The 19,238-nt window shown below is 42.5% G+C and overlaps 1 protein-coding gene and 1 long non-coding RNA gene across 3 annotated transcripts; both read right to left on the bottom strand.

Annotated features, from left to right (window-relative positions):
- Positions 1 to 6,764: 6,764 nt before the first annotated feature.
- Positions 6,765 to 14,885, bottom strand: LOC139545313 (chemerin-like receptor 1). Of its 2 annotated transcripts, none has more exons than XM_071352946.1 (2): positions 14,289 to 14,885; positions 6,765 to 8,058 (listed from the first exon to the last, which is right to left on the bottom strand). In XM_071352946.1, the coding sequence occupies exon 2, from the start codon at positions 8,036 to 8,038 to the stop codon at positions 7,025 to 7,027; it is 1,014 nt and encodes a 337-aa protein (XP_071209047.1). In that variant the 5' UTR covers positions 8,039 to 8,058; positions 14,289 to 14,885; the 3' UTR covers positions 6,765 to 7,024. The 2 variants fall into 2 exon arrangements, with proteins under 2 accessions (XP_071209047.1, XP_071209046.1); XM_071352945.1 differs by lacking the exon at positions 14,289 to 14,885 and adding an exon at positions 11,262 to 11,497.
- Positions 14,886 to 15,875: 990 nt separating this feature from the next.
- Positions 15,876 to 17,159, bottom strand: LOC139545314 (uncharacterized). Its single transcript, XR_011669037.1, has 2 exons — positions 16,358 to 17,159; positions 15,876 to 16,112 (listed from the first exon to the last, which is right to left on the bottom strand). It is a non-coding gene; the product is annotated as an uncharacterized lncRNA (long non-coding RNA).
- Positions 17,160 to 19,238: the final 2,079 nt, after the last annotated feature.

Below are 19,238 nucleotides of genomic sequence, written 5' to 3'. Positions count from 1 at the left end.
TGTTTTCAATTATTTTCTCAGCAAAGTAACCCCTCTTAGCTTCATCCAACCTGCTCTGTGCTTAATTTCTGTGATGTTTATATAGTAACAAAATCATGCTGCTCTTGAGAGTTCTTACATTTCTTAAAGGCCTTATTCCTTGCTTGGATAGATTCTAGAATCTCATGATTAAACCAAGGGATAGATCTCTGCTTTACCCTGACCCGTCTAATGGGAGCCATCACATTCACCACATCAAGGAATCTACATTTAAAGGCTTCCCAGGCACTGTCTACCCCTACACTATCTAGCAAAGGTGACCAGTCAATTTTACCCACTTCCTCCCTAAACTTTTCTACACAGTATTTTTTGAGTCCTCTGATTCTAACGGTTTTGTGACACTTAAATATATCTTTAAAAATCTTCCTTGTGCAAAATGTAATAAAATGATTACTGATTCCATAGACTATTACTCCACTCTGCGATATTTTAGATTTATCAGACACCAATATTAAGTCAATTGTACTTTGCACTGTTTCACATATCCTGGTGGGATCTTTTATAATTTGGGTCGGAGCAAGTGATCTACAAAAGTGCATAAATACATTGTGGGTTGGGCTATTCTTTTTGCAGACATCAGTATTGAAATCCCCTAACAAAATGATTTCCTTCAACAGCGAATCATTACAGTTTGACAACACAATTTCAAGACCTTCATAGAATGCATTCTGCTTGGGCGGCCTATAACACACCCCCAACAAAATCGGCTTGGTTTTGGGAAAGTAGATATCCAGCCAGACAATCTCCAGATCAGCGTTTAAATCTGATCTGACGTTAAAAGCAATGTCTGATCTTACAAACGCACATATTCCCCCACCATTCCGATTCCGATCCTTCCTGACAACAGAGTAATTACTTATATCAATTTCTGAGTCACAAACCGATGAATACAACCATGTTTCAGTAAAACATAATACACCCACCTCTGATTTGCAAACCAACAGGCGTATCTCATCGATCTTCGGTCGTAGGCTTCGGACGTTTAAGTGCACAAAATGTAAGCCCTTCTTCCCAAAGGCCTCATTGAATTCCCGATCCACTTGTAACTCGCCTCCCAATGCGCTGCCATCTTCCCACTGCCCTGCCTCCGGTAGCCTCTCTGTCGCCATGGAGCACCCTTCCCCAGGTGCCACTCCATCGTCCTCACCACCATGTTCCCCGTCACTCGCCTCTGGTTGCCTCCGCTCGCTGTGGACTCCCCCTCCTCCGGTGCACTCTCCACCCTCGGTAAGTCCTCTGGTCCCACTCCACCTTCAGTGCTCACACACCCTGTGGGTACAGTACACCGACAGCAACGGTAAGCTTCATTGACCCCATGTCCAAAGCTAGAGTCGCTGCATTTTAAATGAATCCACTGCGCGCATTCCAAACATTCCAAAGCTTTGCTGTTACTCTTTATCCACCGTTCGCAAGAGGAGCATGGGTGCATAGGCCGTTTGATGGGGTTTGTGATAAAGTGAGGTCCAGGGCATTGATGGATATCACCCGATAAGAGAAGGCATAGAGTTATTATAAGATCTCCACCATTAATTTGCGATTTCAGACTGGATTTCGATGATCGTTTTGGTTTGTGCCAAGGTGCTATGAAAGTTTGGTATATAACATTCCTTCCAAATCCGAAGTGCTGGATGCCATCAAAAGTGTTTGCATGACTGAGAAGTTGCTGAGAATGTACTATTAATTTACTAAAGAGGCCTTTCTACTGACTCTGGAAAACACCAAAAGAAAGATGCCCAGGGTCCCTGCTCATCTGCGTGAACATGCCTTAGGCATGCTGCAAGGAGGCATGAGGACTGCAGATGTGGCCAGGGCAATAAATTGCAATGTCCGTACTGTGAGATGCCTAAGACAGCGCTACAGGGAGACAGGACGGACAGCTGATCATCCTCGCAGTGGCAGACCACTTGTAACAACACCTGCACAGGATCGGTACATCCGAACATCACACCTGCGGGACAGGTACAGTACATGATGGCAACAACAACTGCCCAAGTTACACCAGGAATGGGGAAATTGTATCCCCTATACTGTATATACAGTTGAAGTCGGAAGTTTACATACACCTTAGCCAAATACATTTAAACTCAGTTGTTCACAATTCCTGACACTTAATCCTAGTAAAATGCCCTGTCTTAGGTCAGTTAGGATCACCACTTTATTTTAAGAATGTGAAATGTCAGAATAATAGTAGAGAGAAAGATTTATTTCAGCTTTATTTTTTTCATCACATTCCAAGTGGGTCAGAAGTTTACATACACTCAATTAGTATTTGGTAGCATTGTCTTTAAATTGTTTAATTCGTTTTGGGTAGCCTTCCACAAGCTTCTGTTAGGATTCGTTCTTTACGTCCTTCTTTGTCAATCATTGGTTCATTGGTGAAATTAGCATTATGACAATATCTTTAATTAAATCATTCAAAAACCTTTATGAATACAATTGCAGACAGAAGTTCACAAACAGGAACATAGCACACATGTTTCTGAGTAAGTTCTGCATCAAACAAAAGGTCTCAAGTTGTTTTATTAAACCGAAGTCCCGCCTTAGTGATGTCACTAACTAGTCATTACCTTTTTACTCCTGAGACCAAAACCCTATATAAACAATGGCTTTTAGTGTCATCTTAAACTTAGCAGTAAACGTCCACTCCCCAAAGCTGATTTCTTGTGGAATGTTTGACTAGCCTTATCTCCTCCACTCCCCTGCAGAGCTCCTTCTTCACAGTCACACATTCCTCAGAGGGGCCTCTTCATAATGAAATAGAGAGAGAACTAAAAACAATTGTGGAATACTTAACCTCTACAATGAATTTGTATTGTTAATCTGTAGTCTATGACCCTATAAATGTAAGGAGGGAGGTGTCTTATAACCCCTCCCCTTCTATTAATATAACATAAGCATAATCAATTATTATAATACACCAAACATTTGTACAGCCCCAATCATGACCCCTAGGTAAATCCTGACACTTCCCACAAAAGTTGGGTGAACTTTGGCCCATTCCTCCTGACAGAGCTGGTGTAACTGAGTCAGGTTTGTAGGCCTCCTTGCTCACACACGCTTTTTCAGTTCTGCCCACAAATTTTCTATAGGATTGAGGTCAGGGCTTCGTGATGGCCACTCCAATACCTTGACTTTGTTGTCCTTAAGCCATTTTACCACAACTTTGGAAGTATGCTTGGGGTCCATTTGGAAGACCCATTTGCGACCAAGCTTTAACTTCCTGACTGATGTCTTGAGATGTTGCTTCAATATATCCACATAATTTTCCTGCCTCATGATGCCATCTATTTTGTGAAGTGCACCAGTCACTCTTGCAGCAAAGCACCCCCACAACATGATGCTGCCCCTCCCGTGCTTCACGGTTGGGATGGTGTTCTTTGGCTTGCAAGCATCCCCCTTTATCCTCCAAACATAATGATGGTCATTATGGCCAAACAGCTCGATTTTTGTTTCATCAGACCAGAGGACATTTCTCCAAAAAGTCCAATCTTTGTCCCCATGTGCAGTTACAAACCGTAGTCTGTCTTTTATATGGCGGTTTTGGAGCAGTGGCTTCTTCCTTGCTGAGCGGCCTTTCAGGTTATGTCGATATAGGACTCGTTTTACTGTGGATATAGATACTTTTGTACCTGTATCCTCCAGCATCTTCACAAGGTCCTTTGCTGTTGATTGATTTGCACATTGATTTGCACTTTTCGCACCAAAGTACATTCATCTCTAAGAGACAGAACGCGTCTCCTTCCTGAGCGATATGATGGCTGCGTGGTCCCATGGTGTTTATACTTGCGTACTATTGTTTGTACAGATGAACGTGGTACCTTCAGGCATTTGGAAATTGCTCCCAAGGATGAACCAGACTTGTGGAGGTCTACAATGTTTTTTCTGAGGTCTTTTGATTTTCCCATGATGTCAACCAAAGAGGCACTGAGTTTGAAGGTAGGCCTTGAAATACATCCACAGGTACACCTCTAATTGACCCAAATGATGTCAATTAGCCTATCAGAAGCTTCTAAACCCATTACATAATTTTCTGGAATTTTCCAAGCTGTTTAAAGGCACAGTCAACTTAATGAATGTAAACTTTTGACCCACTGGAATTGTGATACAGTGAATTATAAGTGATATAATCTGTCTGTAAACAATTGTTGGAAAAATGACTTGTGTCATGCACACAGTAGATGTCCTAACCGACTTGCCAAAACTATAGTTTGTTAACAAGAAAGTTGTGGAGTGATTGAAAAACGAGTTTTAATGACTCCAACCTATGTGTCTGTAGACTTCCGACTTCAACTGTATAACATTCTATTGGTTGCAAGAATTTTTTATAATCATTTTAAATTAAAATGTTAAATTTAAGTTTTGAATCCGGGGTCGTTTCGCGTGTAAATTCATAAAACATGCGCCATGGAATCAGTACATCGAAAATCTCTGCCCAACTATTTTGCAATTTATATGGCATTTATTTTTTACTCATTTTTCTCCCCAATTGGTAGTTACTGTCTTGTCCCATCGTTGCAACTCCCGTACGGACTCGGGAGAGGTGAAGGCCGTGCGTCAACCCAGCCAAGCCACACTGCTTCTTGACATGACGTCCGCTTAAAACTTGTTTGGGATAGGGGGCAGCATTTTCACTTTTGCATGAAATGCATGCCCAGAGTAAACTGCCTGCTACTCTGTCCCAGATGCTAATATATGCATATTATTAGTAGTACTGTATTGGATAAAAAACACTGAAGTTTCTAAAACTGTTTGAATGATGTCTGTGAGTATAACAGAACTCATATGGCAGGCAAAAACCTGAGAAAAATCAAACCAGGAAGTGGGAATCTGAGGTTTGTAGTTTTTCAAAGCTTGGCCTACCGAATACACAGTGTGTATGGGGTTAAGTTGCACTTCCTAAGGCTTCCACTAGATGTCAACCGTCTTCAGAAACTTGTTTCAAGCTTCTGATATAAAGTAGGGGGGAATGGGAGCTGAATGAGTCAGTGGTCTGGCAGAGTGTCTCAGGCTCGTGACGCATGCTCCCGACAGAGTTAGCTCTCGTTCCAATGCTTTGCTACAGACGATGGAATTCTCCGGTTGGAACATTATTGATGATTTATGTTCAAAACATCCTAAAGATTGATTCTATACATCGTTTCATATGTTTCTACAACCTGTAAGGGAACTTTCTAGTTTTTGTCTGTACCTAGTGCTCATGAAGATGGATTACTGGGCTGAACACGCTAACAACTAGTGGCTATTTGGACATAAATGATGGACTTTATGGAACTTTATGGAACAAATCAGTCATTTATTGTCGAACTGGGATTCCTGGGAGTGCATTCTGATGAAGATCATCAAAGGTAAGTGAATATTTATCATGTTATTTCTAACTTCTGTTGACTCCAACATGGCGGAAATTTCTTTGACTGGATTTGGCTGGATTGGGCTCTGAGTGCCGTACTTAGATTATGCTTTTTCCGTAAAAAAAAATTGAAATCTGACACAGCGTGTCACGCCCTGACCTTAGAGATCCTTATTTATTCTCTATGTTTGGTTAGGTCAGGGTGTGACTCGGGTGGGAAAATCTATGTTTTCTATTTCTTTGTTGTTTTGCCGTGTGTGGTTCCCAATCAGAGGCAGCTGTCTATCGTTGTCTCTGATTGGGGATCATATATAAGTTGTTATTTTCCATTTGGGTTTTGTGGGGTGTTGTTTTCTGTTTAGGTTGTTTCCCTGACAGAATTGTGCGCTTTCGTTTTCTCCTTTTGTTTGAGTGTTTTTCCACGCTGCGCTTTGGTCTCATTCTGATGATGAACGTTACACAGCGGTTGCATTAAGGAGAAGTCTATCTTTAATTCTGTGAATAACACTTGTATCTTTTATCAATGTTTATTATTCCTGGGATTTCTGTGGCTATCTGCAAGATCACCGGATGTTTTGGAATCAAAACATTACTCCACGTAACGCGCCAATGTAAACTGAGATTTTTGGATATAAATATGCACATTATCGAACAAAACATACATGTATTGTGTAACATGATGTCCTATGAGTGTCATCTGGTGAAGATCATCAAAGGTTAGTGATTAATTTTATCTATATTTCTGCTTTTTGTGACTCCTATCTTTGGCTGGAAAATGGCTGTGTGTTTTTTTGACTTGGCTCTGAACTAACATAATCATATGTTATGCTTTCGCTGTTAAGCCTTTTTGAAATCGGACACGATGGGTAGATTAACAAGATGTTTCTTTCATTTGCTGTATTGGACTTGTTAATGTGTGAAAGTTACATATTTCAAAAAAATATTTTTGAATTTCCCGCGCTGCCTTTTCAGCGGAATGTTGTCGAGGGGTTCCGCTAGCGGAAAGGTTAACCCAGAAGCCAGTCACACTTATGTGTCGGAGGAAACACCTGGCGACCGTGTCAGCGTGCATTGCGCCCGGCCCGCCACAGGAGACGCTAGTGTGCGATGGGACAAGAACATCCCTGCCGGCCAAACCCTCCCCTAACCCGGACAACGCTGGGCCAATTGTGCGCCGCCCCATGGGTCTCCTGGTTGAGATGCAAATAGCATTTTCACATGTTGAGCTGAAAAGTGGTCATTTCACATGTGAAATTTTTATTTTAACGTGTGAAAATGGGATTTTAACATAAAAATAAAAATGACACTTTTTTTGCAAGGGACATTTTTCCTATCGCATATCGTAACATTTAATTCAAAATAAATATTTTCAGAAATGTTAATGGTTATATATTTCATCAAATCTTTATTTAATAAGCATTTGAAAAGAAGAAATACAGGTTAAAAAAATAAGACATTTGTTACCTTGATCAAGAGGGATTTAGAACAATGTGTAATTATACTGTACATACTGTGAGTATACAATTCATAAAAAATATAGACAAAAATATAGTATATTTTGCATGACATTTACAAGTACATTTCAAGCTGGAAAAGTTCTTAAATTGCTAATTGCATTTACAGTATGTTGTATTCCCATTACTGTTCAAGGACATTGTATTCCCTATCCAGGCAAGTCATCTCATGGCCCTCTTCTCCTTTGTCCTCTGTCTGAGGGGTCTCTTCAGGCTGTGAGCGAAAGTTACGCTTAAGTTCTTTATTTCCTTGCCAGATGCAAATGATAGGATAGATGCAGCTGTTTAAGACTGACAGGGCAGTGGCTGTGGACAATACGTATCTGAACCATCTGTTGTCTGTCTCCACTGTGATTTGCAGCATAGAGAGACAGAGGACAGGAGCCCAGCATAGGAAATGGGCAATAGTCACAGGTCGAATAACCAATGACTTCACTTGGTTATTTCCCCTGCTGTTAATGCAGCAACGGCTGACACATGTCGCACCCAAAGGGAGCAGCAGCCCAAAAATTAAGCGACAGCTCACCACAGCCATCATTCTCTCCTTACCCTCTTTAGAGATCTGGTGTTTTTCAGTATAATCATAGTTGTCAAGGCAGACGTGTCCATCGGCAGTATACTGAACCTCCCTGGACAGTAAAGAGGGGGCGCTTAGTATGGCCCCAGTGAACCAGGACAGCAGAACCATGCTGCTGGACATGTGATGTTCAAAACATTTGGGGACACACCAGCGCACATTCCAGAAAGTGATCATCACTGAGGCAGAGAACATGTTCATAAACATCACGAAGGACCCCAGCTTGCAGGCAACCTTCCCAAATGTCCAGGAGAAGTAGTTCCAGGCTGTGATCAAGTAAAGTGGAGTGAAGAGGCAGAAGATGAGGTGGGTGGCAGCCAAGCCAAGGATCAACATCCGTCGACTCAGTTTCTTCTTGGACCTGTATTTCCAGACAATCATGAAGATGACGGCAGAGTTGAGCAGTAGACCCAGTAGAAGGTTGGCTGAGTAGACCAACACATACATTAATCTCAAGCCAGTCCTCATCTGATACATCTCGTAGATGACTGGGGACTGAGATGGTATCACCACTGAATCATTGTAGTCATCATAGTCAGATGTGTTGATTGGGGCAACCATGATTTTGGTTGTTTTTTACCCTAAGAAAAAAGGAAAGCAATGATTCTGTCAGAACAGGTCCTGTATGCAATGACTGCATTTACATCAGTGGAGGCTCCTCATAAGAGGAAGGGTAGGACCATCCTCCTCAGTGAATTTCATAAAAATATAAATTTTTAAACACTTAAAAAGTTATAATGTTTAGATAAAACTATACTAAATATAATCACGTCACCAAATAATAGATTAAAACACAATTTTGCAAAGGTCTATAGTAGCCTCAACAGCACTCTGTAGGGTAGCACCATGGTGTAGCTGGAGGACAGCTAGCTTCCGTCCTATGGGTACATTGACTTCAATACAAAACCTAGGAGGCTCATGGTTCTCACCCCCTTCCATAGACTTACACAGTAATTATGACAACTTCCGGAGGATGTCCTCCAACCTATCAGAGCTCTTGCAGCATGAACATGTTGTCCACCCAATCAAATGATCAGAGAATTCATCTACTACTGAAAGCATGAGCTACAGCTAGCTAGCACTGCAGTGCATAAAATGTGCTGAGTAGTTGATTCAAAGAGAGAGAAAGACAATAGTTGAACAGTTTTTTTTAGCCTACTGAAACACTCTGCTCAAACAGAGGGATGCTATGTTAGCCAGCTGGCTATGACTACACAACACAACACTGGAACTCTTCCAAGTCAAGGTAAGCTTTTGATTTTACTAATTTATTGCCATCGGGCCTGTTGATGTAACTGCCTACTGACTGTACACTATAATGTTACTGCATGATTGTAGCGGGTTTACTAATGCATTAGTTCTATTAGCTATGCTCACTCTGACGCTACTTTAGCTAATATTTACCCTGCTAGGTAAAGTCCCCCCTTATCTCAGCTCGCTGGTCACCATAGCAGCACCTACCTGTAGCACGCGCTCCAGCAGGTATATCTCTCTAGTCACCCCCAAAACCAATTCTTCCTTTGGACGCCTCTCCTTCCAGTTCTCTGCTGCCAATGACTGGAACGAACTACAAAAATCTCTGAAACCGGAAACACCTATCTCCCTCACTAGCTTTAAGCACCAGCTGTCAGAGCAGCTCATAGATTACTGCACCTGTATATAACCCATCTACAATTTAGCCCAAACAACTACCTCTTTACCTACTGTATTTATTTATTAATTTATTTTGCTCCTTTGCACCCCTTTATTTCTGTCTCTACTTTGCACTTTCTTCCACCGCAAACCAACCATTCCATTGTTTTTTTAGTTTTTATTTTACGTGCTGTGTTGTACTCACTTCGCCTCCATGGCCTTTTATATTTTTATTTATTTATACATATATTTGTTTGCCTTCACCTCCCTTATCTCACCTCACTTGCTCACATTGTATATAGACTTATTTTTTTTTTTTTTCACTGTATTATTGACTATATGTTGTTTTACTCCATGTGTAACTATGTGTTGTTGTATGTGTCGAACTGCTTTGCTTTATCTTGGCCAGGTCGCAATTGTAAATGAGAACGTGTTCTCAATTTGCCTACCTGGTTAAATAAAGGTTAAATAAAATAAAAAAAATAAAAATATGGTGACAACGATGTAGGCTGTGTGTAGCGGTTTGGCTTGGAAAGGTTTTTTCACCTGGTCACATACAGCTGATATGCACCTTGCCCAAACCGGCTGCGCGCGTGCGCTATCGTGCATACATTTATTTTGCCCCCCCACACCAAACGCGATCACGACACGCAGGTTAAAATATCAAAACAAACTCTGAACCAATGACATTAATTTGGGGACAGGTCAAAAAGCATTAAACATGTATGGTAATTTAGCTAGTTAGCTTGCTCTTGCTAGCTAACGTTAATTTGTCCTATTTAGCTAGCTTGCTGTTGCTAGCTAATTGGTCCTGGGATATAAACATTGAGTTGTTATTTTACCTGAAATGCACAAGGATCTCTACTCCGACAATCAATCCACACATAAAACGGCCAACCGAATTATTTCTAGTCATCTCTCCTCCTTCCAGGCTTTTTCATCGTTTAAATTATATGGTGATCGCATCTAAACTGTCATTGTATTACCACGACTACCGGCAAAACAGTTTGTCTTTCTATCACCCACGTGGGTATAACCAATGAGGAGATGGCACGTGGGTACCTGCTTCTATAAACCAATGAGGAGATGGGAGAGGCAGGACTTGCAGCGCGATCTGCGTCAGAAATAGGAATGAGTTCTATTTTAGCCCTTGGCGTCGCAGACGCTCGTTGGCGCGCGCAATAATTGAATAACATGGATTTCTAAATTTATTTTGCGACGCTCGGGCACGCAACGTGTCCGGTCTGGTCAGCATGTTATGCATTGAAGTCCACAAGTGAAGGGAAAAGGAGAGAGGAGGAGAGCGCATAGATGCGAGAATGAATACAAAGTGCTGTGTTAACGCAGAATCAGGGGTGTATTCATTCCGCCTAATCTGTTGAAAAACATTTCTTAAACGAAAGCAAACGGAACAAAACGGGGATAAACATGAATTTGTCCAATAGAAACTCTCTTTTGCAACTGTTGGACTCTTGATTACATCCTATATCAGCTAGATGCACCTACATTGTAAACTTTCATTCATATGCTAGGTTGTAGCAACCTCATGATGGATATAGGGAAAAATCGAGTATCATGTAGTAGACTAAACCTATTGCTGTTACATTGCGCTGGGTGAATGGAATATGAATGACAGTCATCCAATATGCTGTAATAGAAATAATGCCATGCTCATGAAAAAAAGATCATCCTCCCTCATCTTAAACGGCACTAACTGCCGTTGTAAAAGTAAAAGTTTTTTTTTTAAAAGTACAAGTACATAAATGCTCCTTCATTCCAGTTGATCAGTAAATAATGTTTATGTTGCTAGATCTAAAATAAAAACTTCCATCATTCCTTGTAGGTATACTACAAATTGTCCATGTTATACTTGACCACTACAACTTAAGACTGGATATATTCAAGGCAACACATAAATCAACACAAAGAACAACATGCTAAGTTTAAGTGAATGGTATGCTAATTGTAAAGCCAATCCATCAAACAAGTTGTTTGTAGCCTGAGAGTGGCAATAGCAATGGTCCTAATGTCTGGAAGTTGACAGCTTCCAGTTCAGAAGTGTTGCTGATACCGTATGGTCTAAGAAAAGAGTTTAAAAGGAACACAAACATGCTGTTGGTGTAAAGATTCCCACCGAAGTTAGTAACCTCACCTTATGGAACAGATTTTGAGTATTTTGTAGAGAAAGTGCAGCTTCCTAGTATTCAAGCGATGGTAATCACTGATCCCCCTTCAACAACAAAATGACTTCACAGGAAATGAACATCCTGTATTCCAAGAATGCAGAACAGATTACATCAGTAAGCCATTTCACTAAGAGTCCCTTTTACGTCCCTTTAATATTTTAAATAGAAATTGTGAACCAATATTGAAGCCTGTTATATTAAATGAAGTGCCTTTTAATATAGACCACATGGATAATTCAATAAATCAAATGTTTTATATGAATAAAGACTTGGTAAAGTGCTCAAATTCAGCATTTTGACATGTCCCTCCGTGCTTCTAGGAAGATTTTTTCCCTACTTAATGAACATTTCTCCAAGTTTTCACCATCATTGTAAAGCCCTAGTTATTTTGTGGTTTTGACAAATTCATTTTTGAAGATTATTCATTTCATGTGATTAATGACTCATTTGTCTGTCCCTCATTTTAAGAACAACCCTGGTAGATGAACTTCACTCTTTTTTACTAGAAATACAGATTTAGAAGAAAAAAAAAATTCAAAAGAAACATTGAACATCTATAGTCAAATCATAGTGTAAAAGCAGGTGAGCTGGTTGTACTTTATTTTACAATTTTCTGGTGTTTTAGGGTGGAAAACTGAGCGGGTCGAGCGTAACACGTAAGAAAATGTGTGGATATTGCATTCAATTATCATTCCCTGTTGCACACAACACACTTCAATTCCCCATGTCACAAGGGGATTGATGGCTGATTTCAGATGAAATCATCAACCCTGTTCTGGTCAACCCTGTTACTTTATTTGGCACTTCGTCTTTTTTTCCTCGAGTTGGGAAAATGTTTTTTATTAAGTTGAACATGTGCTCTACATGGCAGAATGTTAAAATGAGGTAAAATATGTTTTTTTCACTAAGTTACACTACCCAAAAGGGACTCATTTTGTGAAACGACGTTATTACCCATCCGCTCAAACTGGTAGACTTATTAGGTATTTACTATATTCCTTTTGTTTTATTTAACCTCTTGAGATGTGAATAGTTGTACTTTATGACAATGTTAAAAAAAAAGGTGAAATCATATATATATATATATACACTGCTCAAAAAAACCATCAACTGTGTACTGTAAGATAGACTCTGAGCACAACATGCAGTGGCTTGTTTCATTTGGTGGGTTGAGCATCCTAAAAACCTTTAAGACAGAGCAGCACTTTGTGCTATGGGGACAAAACGCATGAACTTGCCTCGTGTTGTGACATGTTTAAACAGACAGGCCTCTAGTGTTAAGCATGTCCCATTAAAAAATAATCTCAATAAGACTGCATTCTTTTGGAGTTCTGGATGGTACATATTCACAATGACCCATTTATCTATAAGTTTGTTATGCTAAACATTCCTTTATTTTATGCAGTATTTCTATTGATATAAAGAGAGCTACTGTTCTCCATATTACTGAAGGTCTGCAGATCCTGGGAACATAGTGAAAACACAAAGACTTCTTTGATAAGATGTTGCTATCTGCCACTGCTTGAGGGAGACTTCAAGCATTGTGTGACCTGCAGAGTCAAGAGGATGGGCAGATTTCCGGCCCCCTAATAACCTCCCTAGCAACATATCAGGGCACAGGTCACACAGGTCAGGGAGAGTTTGAGAGACAGTTTTATGGTACCCCCTAGACTCTTAGGCTCCAATCATAGGGGATGAGGAGTGGAGTGTGCAGCTCAGTGTTGTGAGGTAGTAATAAGTCACCGGAAGGGAATTTGTAACACTGTGTTATTAGGGAAACAGCAGTTTCACATAACTGGGATATTACAGTAATAGATTCAACCAAGCGTACCTTGTGTGTGTGTATGTGGAAGCCCATATGTCAAAGCCGTATCTGCAATTGATTTAATACCAGCCTAAGAATGTTACCCAACTGTGGAATATTAGTAAAATATTATTTTTTGCTTTTAAAAACTTTCACATCCTTTTCCATCTATACTAGTTTGTTATCAGATATGTAGTGGTTGGGGAATAGTCTCTCCAGCACAGGTAAATCATTGACCTAAACCTGGTCCTAAACCTAAACAGCCTTTTCCTGCAATCCAAAGCCGCAATCTTTATGCTTAATTATTTGTAAAAATATGTTTCTTTTTCTGCATGTCTAAGCATACTTCTTGAGCTGTTTTTATACTCCTGACTGGTGGTTCTTTTAAAGAAACTAAATGCTTTTCTGCTCAAATCTGTGTAAAAGATTGAAAGGAATGTGTCTTATTCAATACACTTAGTTTATGCTTGCTTTTCTAAAGTCTACCAACCTTGCCAGCTAAATTAGACAAGCTAGCTACTCTAAAGTGACTGATAGCCTGAAATGGCTTCTAGGTAGCTAGTTATGCGGTTGGGTACCTATCTGGGACAGCTAAAGCCAACTTTGTAAAATTGCTAAGCGGCTAGTAGTATTACAGAAAAAAACAGGACAAATCTGAGAGGGCACGTGCCCCTTATGTGCATGACACTGTGTGTAAATATTTCATTGCAGCAGTGCCCATTGCATGTCACAGCCTATCTGACCCACTTCAGCAAAGTCACTTTTAACTTTAGAGAACATGGCGGCATGCTCGTGTGTTACACACACACACCTCTTGGAGGGAACCCAACACCCTGCTACACTCAACTCCTCGTGGAGTGAAAGCTGTATGTGATTGTAGGTGCGGGTAAGGGATGACAGAGGCAGAACTTAAATTGAAGCGTGGTTCGTTCTGTTGTGTAATTTAATGAGGACACTGCCACAACTGGAGGTCTGCCTGTTGGGTTTTTATTTGCCCTGCGCACTTAGAGACATCGCACAATATGTTAGCGCATGGCGCAGTCACAGCTCTCAGGCTCCTCGCTAGCTGAAGGTCAGGCAAGAGAGAACCAAATAGAAACAACAGGTGCTGCGTGCACACATTCAGTGTACAACAGCACACAATACAAGTAAAATGTACAACATAATTCGGACAAAATAAAAGACATACCTTTGCACGAAGAGACAACGCACAATATGTTAGCCCTTGGCGCAGTCACAGCTCTCAGGCACCTGCGCGAGCACATGGAAACTCACTCAAACACTGTCCCAAGTACCCACAAGTTACAATAGGTACCCTAGTTAGCGAGCTCGGTGAAACTTGTTAACATAAATATTTATATTGTCCACATTGTAACAAAACTTATGGTTGCATAACAGCACATTGTGTAACATGAAAAATTGCAGAGCCAAGGACAACATACCTCGCTAGTTGAAGGTCAGGCAAGAGAACAATAGGGGGGTACAGAAATACAGATAACCCACGATGGACAAAACCAAAATATAATATTTTTTTTACAATCAAGTGTATTTTACAATATACAGTCGTGGCCAAAAGTTTTGAGAATGACACAAATATTAATTTTCAAAGTCTGCTGCCTCAGTTTGTATGATGGCAATTTGCATATACTCCAGAATGTTATGAAGAGTGATCAGATGAATTGCAAAGTCCCTCTTTGCCATGCAAATTAACTGAATACCCCAAAAAACATGTCCACTGCATTTCAGCCCTGCCACAAAAGAACCAGCTGACATGTCAGTTATTCTCTCGTTAACACAGGTGTGAGTGTTTCTAAAATTTCTAACATTTCTAAAATTATCCTTACTTTCTTATACAGCGTTCGCCAAGAGAAGCTATAACAAACAAAATGGCGTAATATGCGTTTAAAATATTTCGACAGAACAACGATTTATCATATTAAATATTTCTTACTATGAGGTGATTTTCCATCAGATTCTTGGGCAATGTATCCTTTCTTGGGTCTAATCTTCTTTTGGTCGATAGATGTCCTCTGTCCTTCGAAATGTCCACTAACGATCGAACGGGACCCCGAAACGTGCCCAAAGTTTCAGAGTGCACGACAAAGAAATTCCTCAAAATCGCACTAAACGGATATAAATTGCTATAAAACGGTTCAAATTAACTACATTATGATGTTTTTAACAACTATAACGACTAAAAACATGACCGGAGAAATATCACTGGCTAAACAACCATTTGGAAGGAGGCAGGTCTGATGTCCATCTTGCGCAAGACGCATGCAGGAAGAGAACCGTACTTCCACGTTTTCGTGTTTTATAGTGGCTCTGATTGCGCAATCGAATCCATTCAAAGCGTGATGACGTACTGACACCCAGAGGAAGACGTAGGCAGTGTCGGTTTCTCCATAGCATCTACAGGCACCTTAAAACCGACCCCAGATCAGGGGTCAAAATTTCTGAAATCTGACTCCCTGTCAGGAAAAGTGCTGTAGAAGTAGTTCTGTACCACTCAGAGACAAAATTCCAACGGCTATAGAAACTAGAAAGTGTTTTCTATCCAATAATAACAATAATATGCATATTGTACGATCAAGAATTGAGCACGAGGCAGTTTAATTTGGAGACCAAAAAATGCTAATGCGGAACAGCACCCCCTATAGTTGCAAAAAACATCCCCTCTTGACCTGGCCTATTTGAACTGGTCCTTGTGTGCAACTTGGTGCATAATCTAGGGGAACAACATCACACTGCTACTGTGACAATACAGAGGCGGATGCAAGATGCAAGCAACGATGGTTTAATGAATACAGTTTACAGCAGCAACAGGACAGACAGACTGTACTCAGACGGAATCCGACCCAGGGACTAGGGCGCATCTTCCGATGATAGCGTGCTGAGAAATCCAGGGGAGTGTGTCCGGATGGGTAGGAAGGAGCACAGAAGATAATCCACACAAGGGCGGCGAGAGAATGAGCACGGACACACGACACAACCTCAGGGAAGTAACAACGATCTGACAACAAGAAACACTGGTTACAGAACATATAAAGGGAAGATAAGTGATTCCAGCTGGCGCAGACAATCAGGCCGAGATTGGGAACCACGCCCACACAAACACGGGAGAGAGAGAGAGAGAGAGAGAGAGAGAGAGAGAGAGAGAAAAAGAGAAAGAGAAAGAGAGAGGGAGGCAGTGGATTCATGAACCGTGACAATACCCCCCCCCTAGGAACGCCTCTTGGCGTTCCCAGGCGAATTTACCTGTCGATTGAAATCATCGATAAGGGAGTGATCCAGAATGTCCCTAGCAGGTACCCAACTTCTCTCCTCCGGACCGTAACCCTCCCAGTCCACCAGGTACTGGAATCCGCGTCCCCTCCTTCTAGAGTCCAAAATACGATTGACAGAAAAGGTGGGTTCCCCATCAACAAGTCGTGGCGGCGGGGGAACCGGGACCGGCGGGTTAATGCGTGCCTGAAACACAGGTTTTATTTTAGACACATGAAAGGTAGGATGAATTCTCCTATACGCCGGAGGAAGCTTGAGCCGGACCGCCACCGGACTAATGATCCTGGTGACTTTGAACGGGCCGATAAATTTGGGGGCAAGCTTGTTCGAAACGGATCGGAGTGGAATGTTCTTAGTAGAAAGCCACACTCCTTGGCCAACGACGTATACCGGAGGCTTCGACCGGCGGCGATCGGCCTTAGCCTTGGTGCGCGCCCCCACCCGGAGAAGAGTCTCACGGGCTCTGCTCCATGCGTGACGGCACCTCTGGATGAAAGCGTGAGCGGAGGGAACAGTGACCTCGGACTCCGTACTGGGAAAGATAGGTGGCTGGTAACCTAAACTACACTCAAACGGAGAGAGACCCGTGGCTGCCACTGGCAACGAATTGTGAGCGTACTCAACCATAGAGAGTTGTTGACTCCAGGAAGAGGGATTCTTAGAAACCAAACATCGCAACACTCTCTCCAAATCTTGGTTGGCCCTCTCCGTTTGACCGTTGCTCTGGGGATGAAACCCTGAAGACAGACTGACACTCGCTCCCAGTAACCTACAAAACTCTGGCCAAAACTTGGACACAAATTGGGGCCCCCTGTCAGAAACTACGTCCATCGGCAGGCCATGTAAGCGAAAGACGTGATCCACGACAGTTACCGCTGTCTCCTTGGCAGATGGTAATTTAGGCAAGGGAATAAAATGAGCCGCCTTCGAGAACCGGTCCACCACGGTCAAAACAACCGTCTTGCCCTGGGAGGGCGGGAGGGCGGTAACAAAATCTAGCGCGATGTGGGACCAGGGTCTCGAAGGGACCGACAGCGGTTGGAGTAGCCCATCTGGAGGTCGATTAGAAGTCTTCCCAGTGGCACAAACCGAGCAAGCCAAGACAAAACTGTGAATGTCACGAGCCATCAGTGGCCACCAAAAGCGTTGCTTAACCAAAAAGCTAGTGCGGCTGACTCCTGGATGACACGCTACGTTGGAGCAATGCCCCCACCGAATAACATCGGACCGACACCCCTCCGGCACAAACAACCGATTAGGCGGGCAACCGGGCGGAGGCTTTACCCCTTCTAAGGCCGTTTTGACCCTCGATTCAACCTCCCATGTGAGTGTGGAGACCACTAGGGTCCCGGGTAGGATGCACTCGGGAGTGGATGGGCGTTCGGAATGGTCAAAAATGCGAGAAAGGGAATCGGGTTTGACATTCTTGGAACCCGGGCGATACGAGAGAGAGAAATCAAAACGTCCGAAAAAGAGTGCCCACCGCGCCTGCCTGGAGTTGAGTCGCTTGGCGGTTCTGATATATTCCAAATTTTTGTGATCGGTCCAAACTATAAAAGGTACCCCCGAACCCTCTAACCAATGGCGCCACTCCTCCAGTGCTAACTTCACTGCCAACAACTCTCTGTTGCCAATGTCGTAGTTGCGTTCCGCAGGTGATAACCGATGGGACAGGAACGCGCAAGGGTGCATCTTGTCGTCAGAAGAGGAACGTTGGGAAAGTACCGCACCTACCCCCACCTCTGAAGCGTCCACCTCCACCACGAACTGACGCGAGGGATCGGGAGCTATGAGGATGGGGGCCGAAACAAAGCGGCTCTTGAGTTTGGCGAATGCAGCCTCGGCTGTATCGGACCACCTGAACGTCACTCTGGGGGAGGTTAAGGCGGTAAGAGAAGCGACTATCTGGCTAAAGTTGCGAACGAAACGCCGGTAGAAATTGGCGAATCCCAGAAACCTCTGTAGGGCCTTACGGGAATCTGGGCTTGGCCAATCCACCACCGCCTTAACCTTGTCAGGATCCATGCGAATACCTTCAGTCGAGACGATGTAACCTAGGAATGGAACGGATTGTGCATGAAAAATGCATTTCTCCGCCTTGACAAAAAGTCCATTCTCCAACAACCTCTGAAGCACTCGTCTGACGTGCTGAACGTGTTCCTGGAGAGAAGAAGAAAAAATCAGTATGTCATCCAGGTAAACATATATGAACTGATCAATCATATCTCTCAGCACGTCATTGACGAGGGCCTGGAAAACCGCTGGGGAGTTGGATAGCCCAAAAGGCATGACCAAATATTCGAAGTGCCCTCTGGGGGTGTTAAACGCGGTCTTCCATTCGTCCCCCCTCCTTATGCGAACCAAATGATATGCATTACGTAAATCCAACTTAGTGAACACGGATGCTCCCTGTAACCTTTCAAAGGCTGAGGACATCAACGGTAAGGGATAGGTATTCTTCACTGTGATGTTATTCAACCCACGGTAATCAATGCAAGGACGCAGAGATCCGTCCTTCTTCCCCACAAAGAAGAACCCCGCCCCCGCTGGAGAAGAGGAAGGACGAATGAATCCAGAGGCCAGAGAATCAGAGATGTATCTCTCCATAGCCTCCCTCTCAGGAACAGAGAGTGAATATAACTTGCCTTTAGGCGGAGACTCACCTGGCAATAATTCTATTGCACAGTCATAGGGACGATGCGGAGGAAGAGAAGCAGCACGGGACTTACTGAACACCTCCTTCAGGTCGAGGTATTCAACGGGCACGTTAGACAAATCCACTGCCTCCTCTAGAAACACAGAATCAGACACAGATGAACAAGCAGACACTAAACAGGACTCAAGACACTTGTTA

This window comes from Salvelinus alpinus, chromosome 19 (genome assembly GCF_045679555.1).
Source record: "Salvelinus alpinus chromosome 19, SLU_Salpinus.1, whole genome shotgun sequence".
NCBI lineage: Eukaryota > Metazoa > Chordata > Actinopteri > Salmoniformes > Salmonidae > Salvelinus > Salvelinus alpinus.
This window is presented reverse-complemented; position numbering and strand designations above follow the sequence as displayed.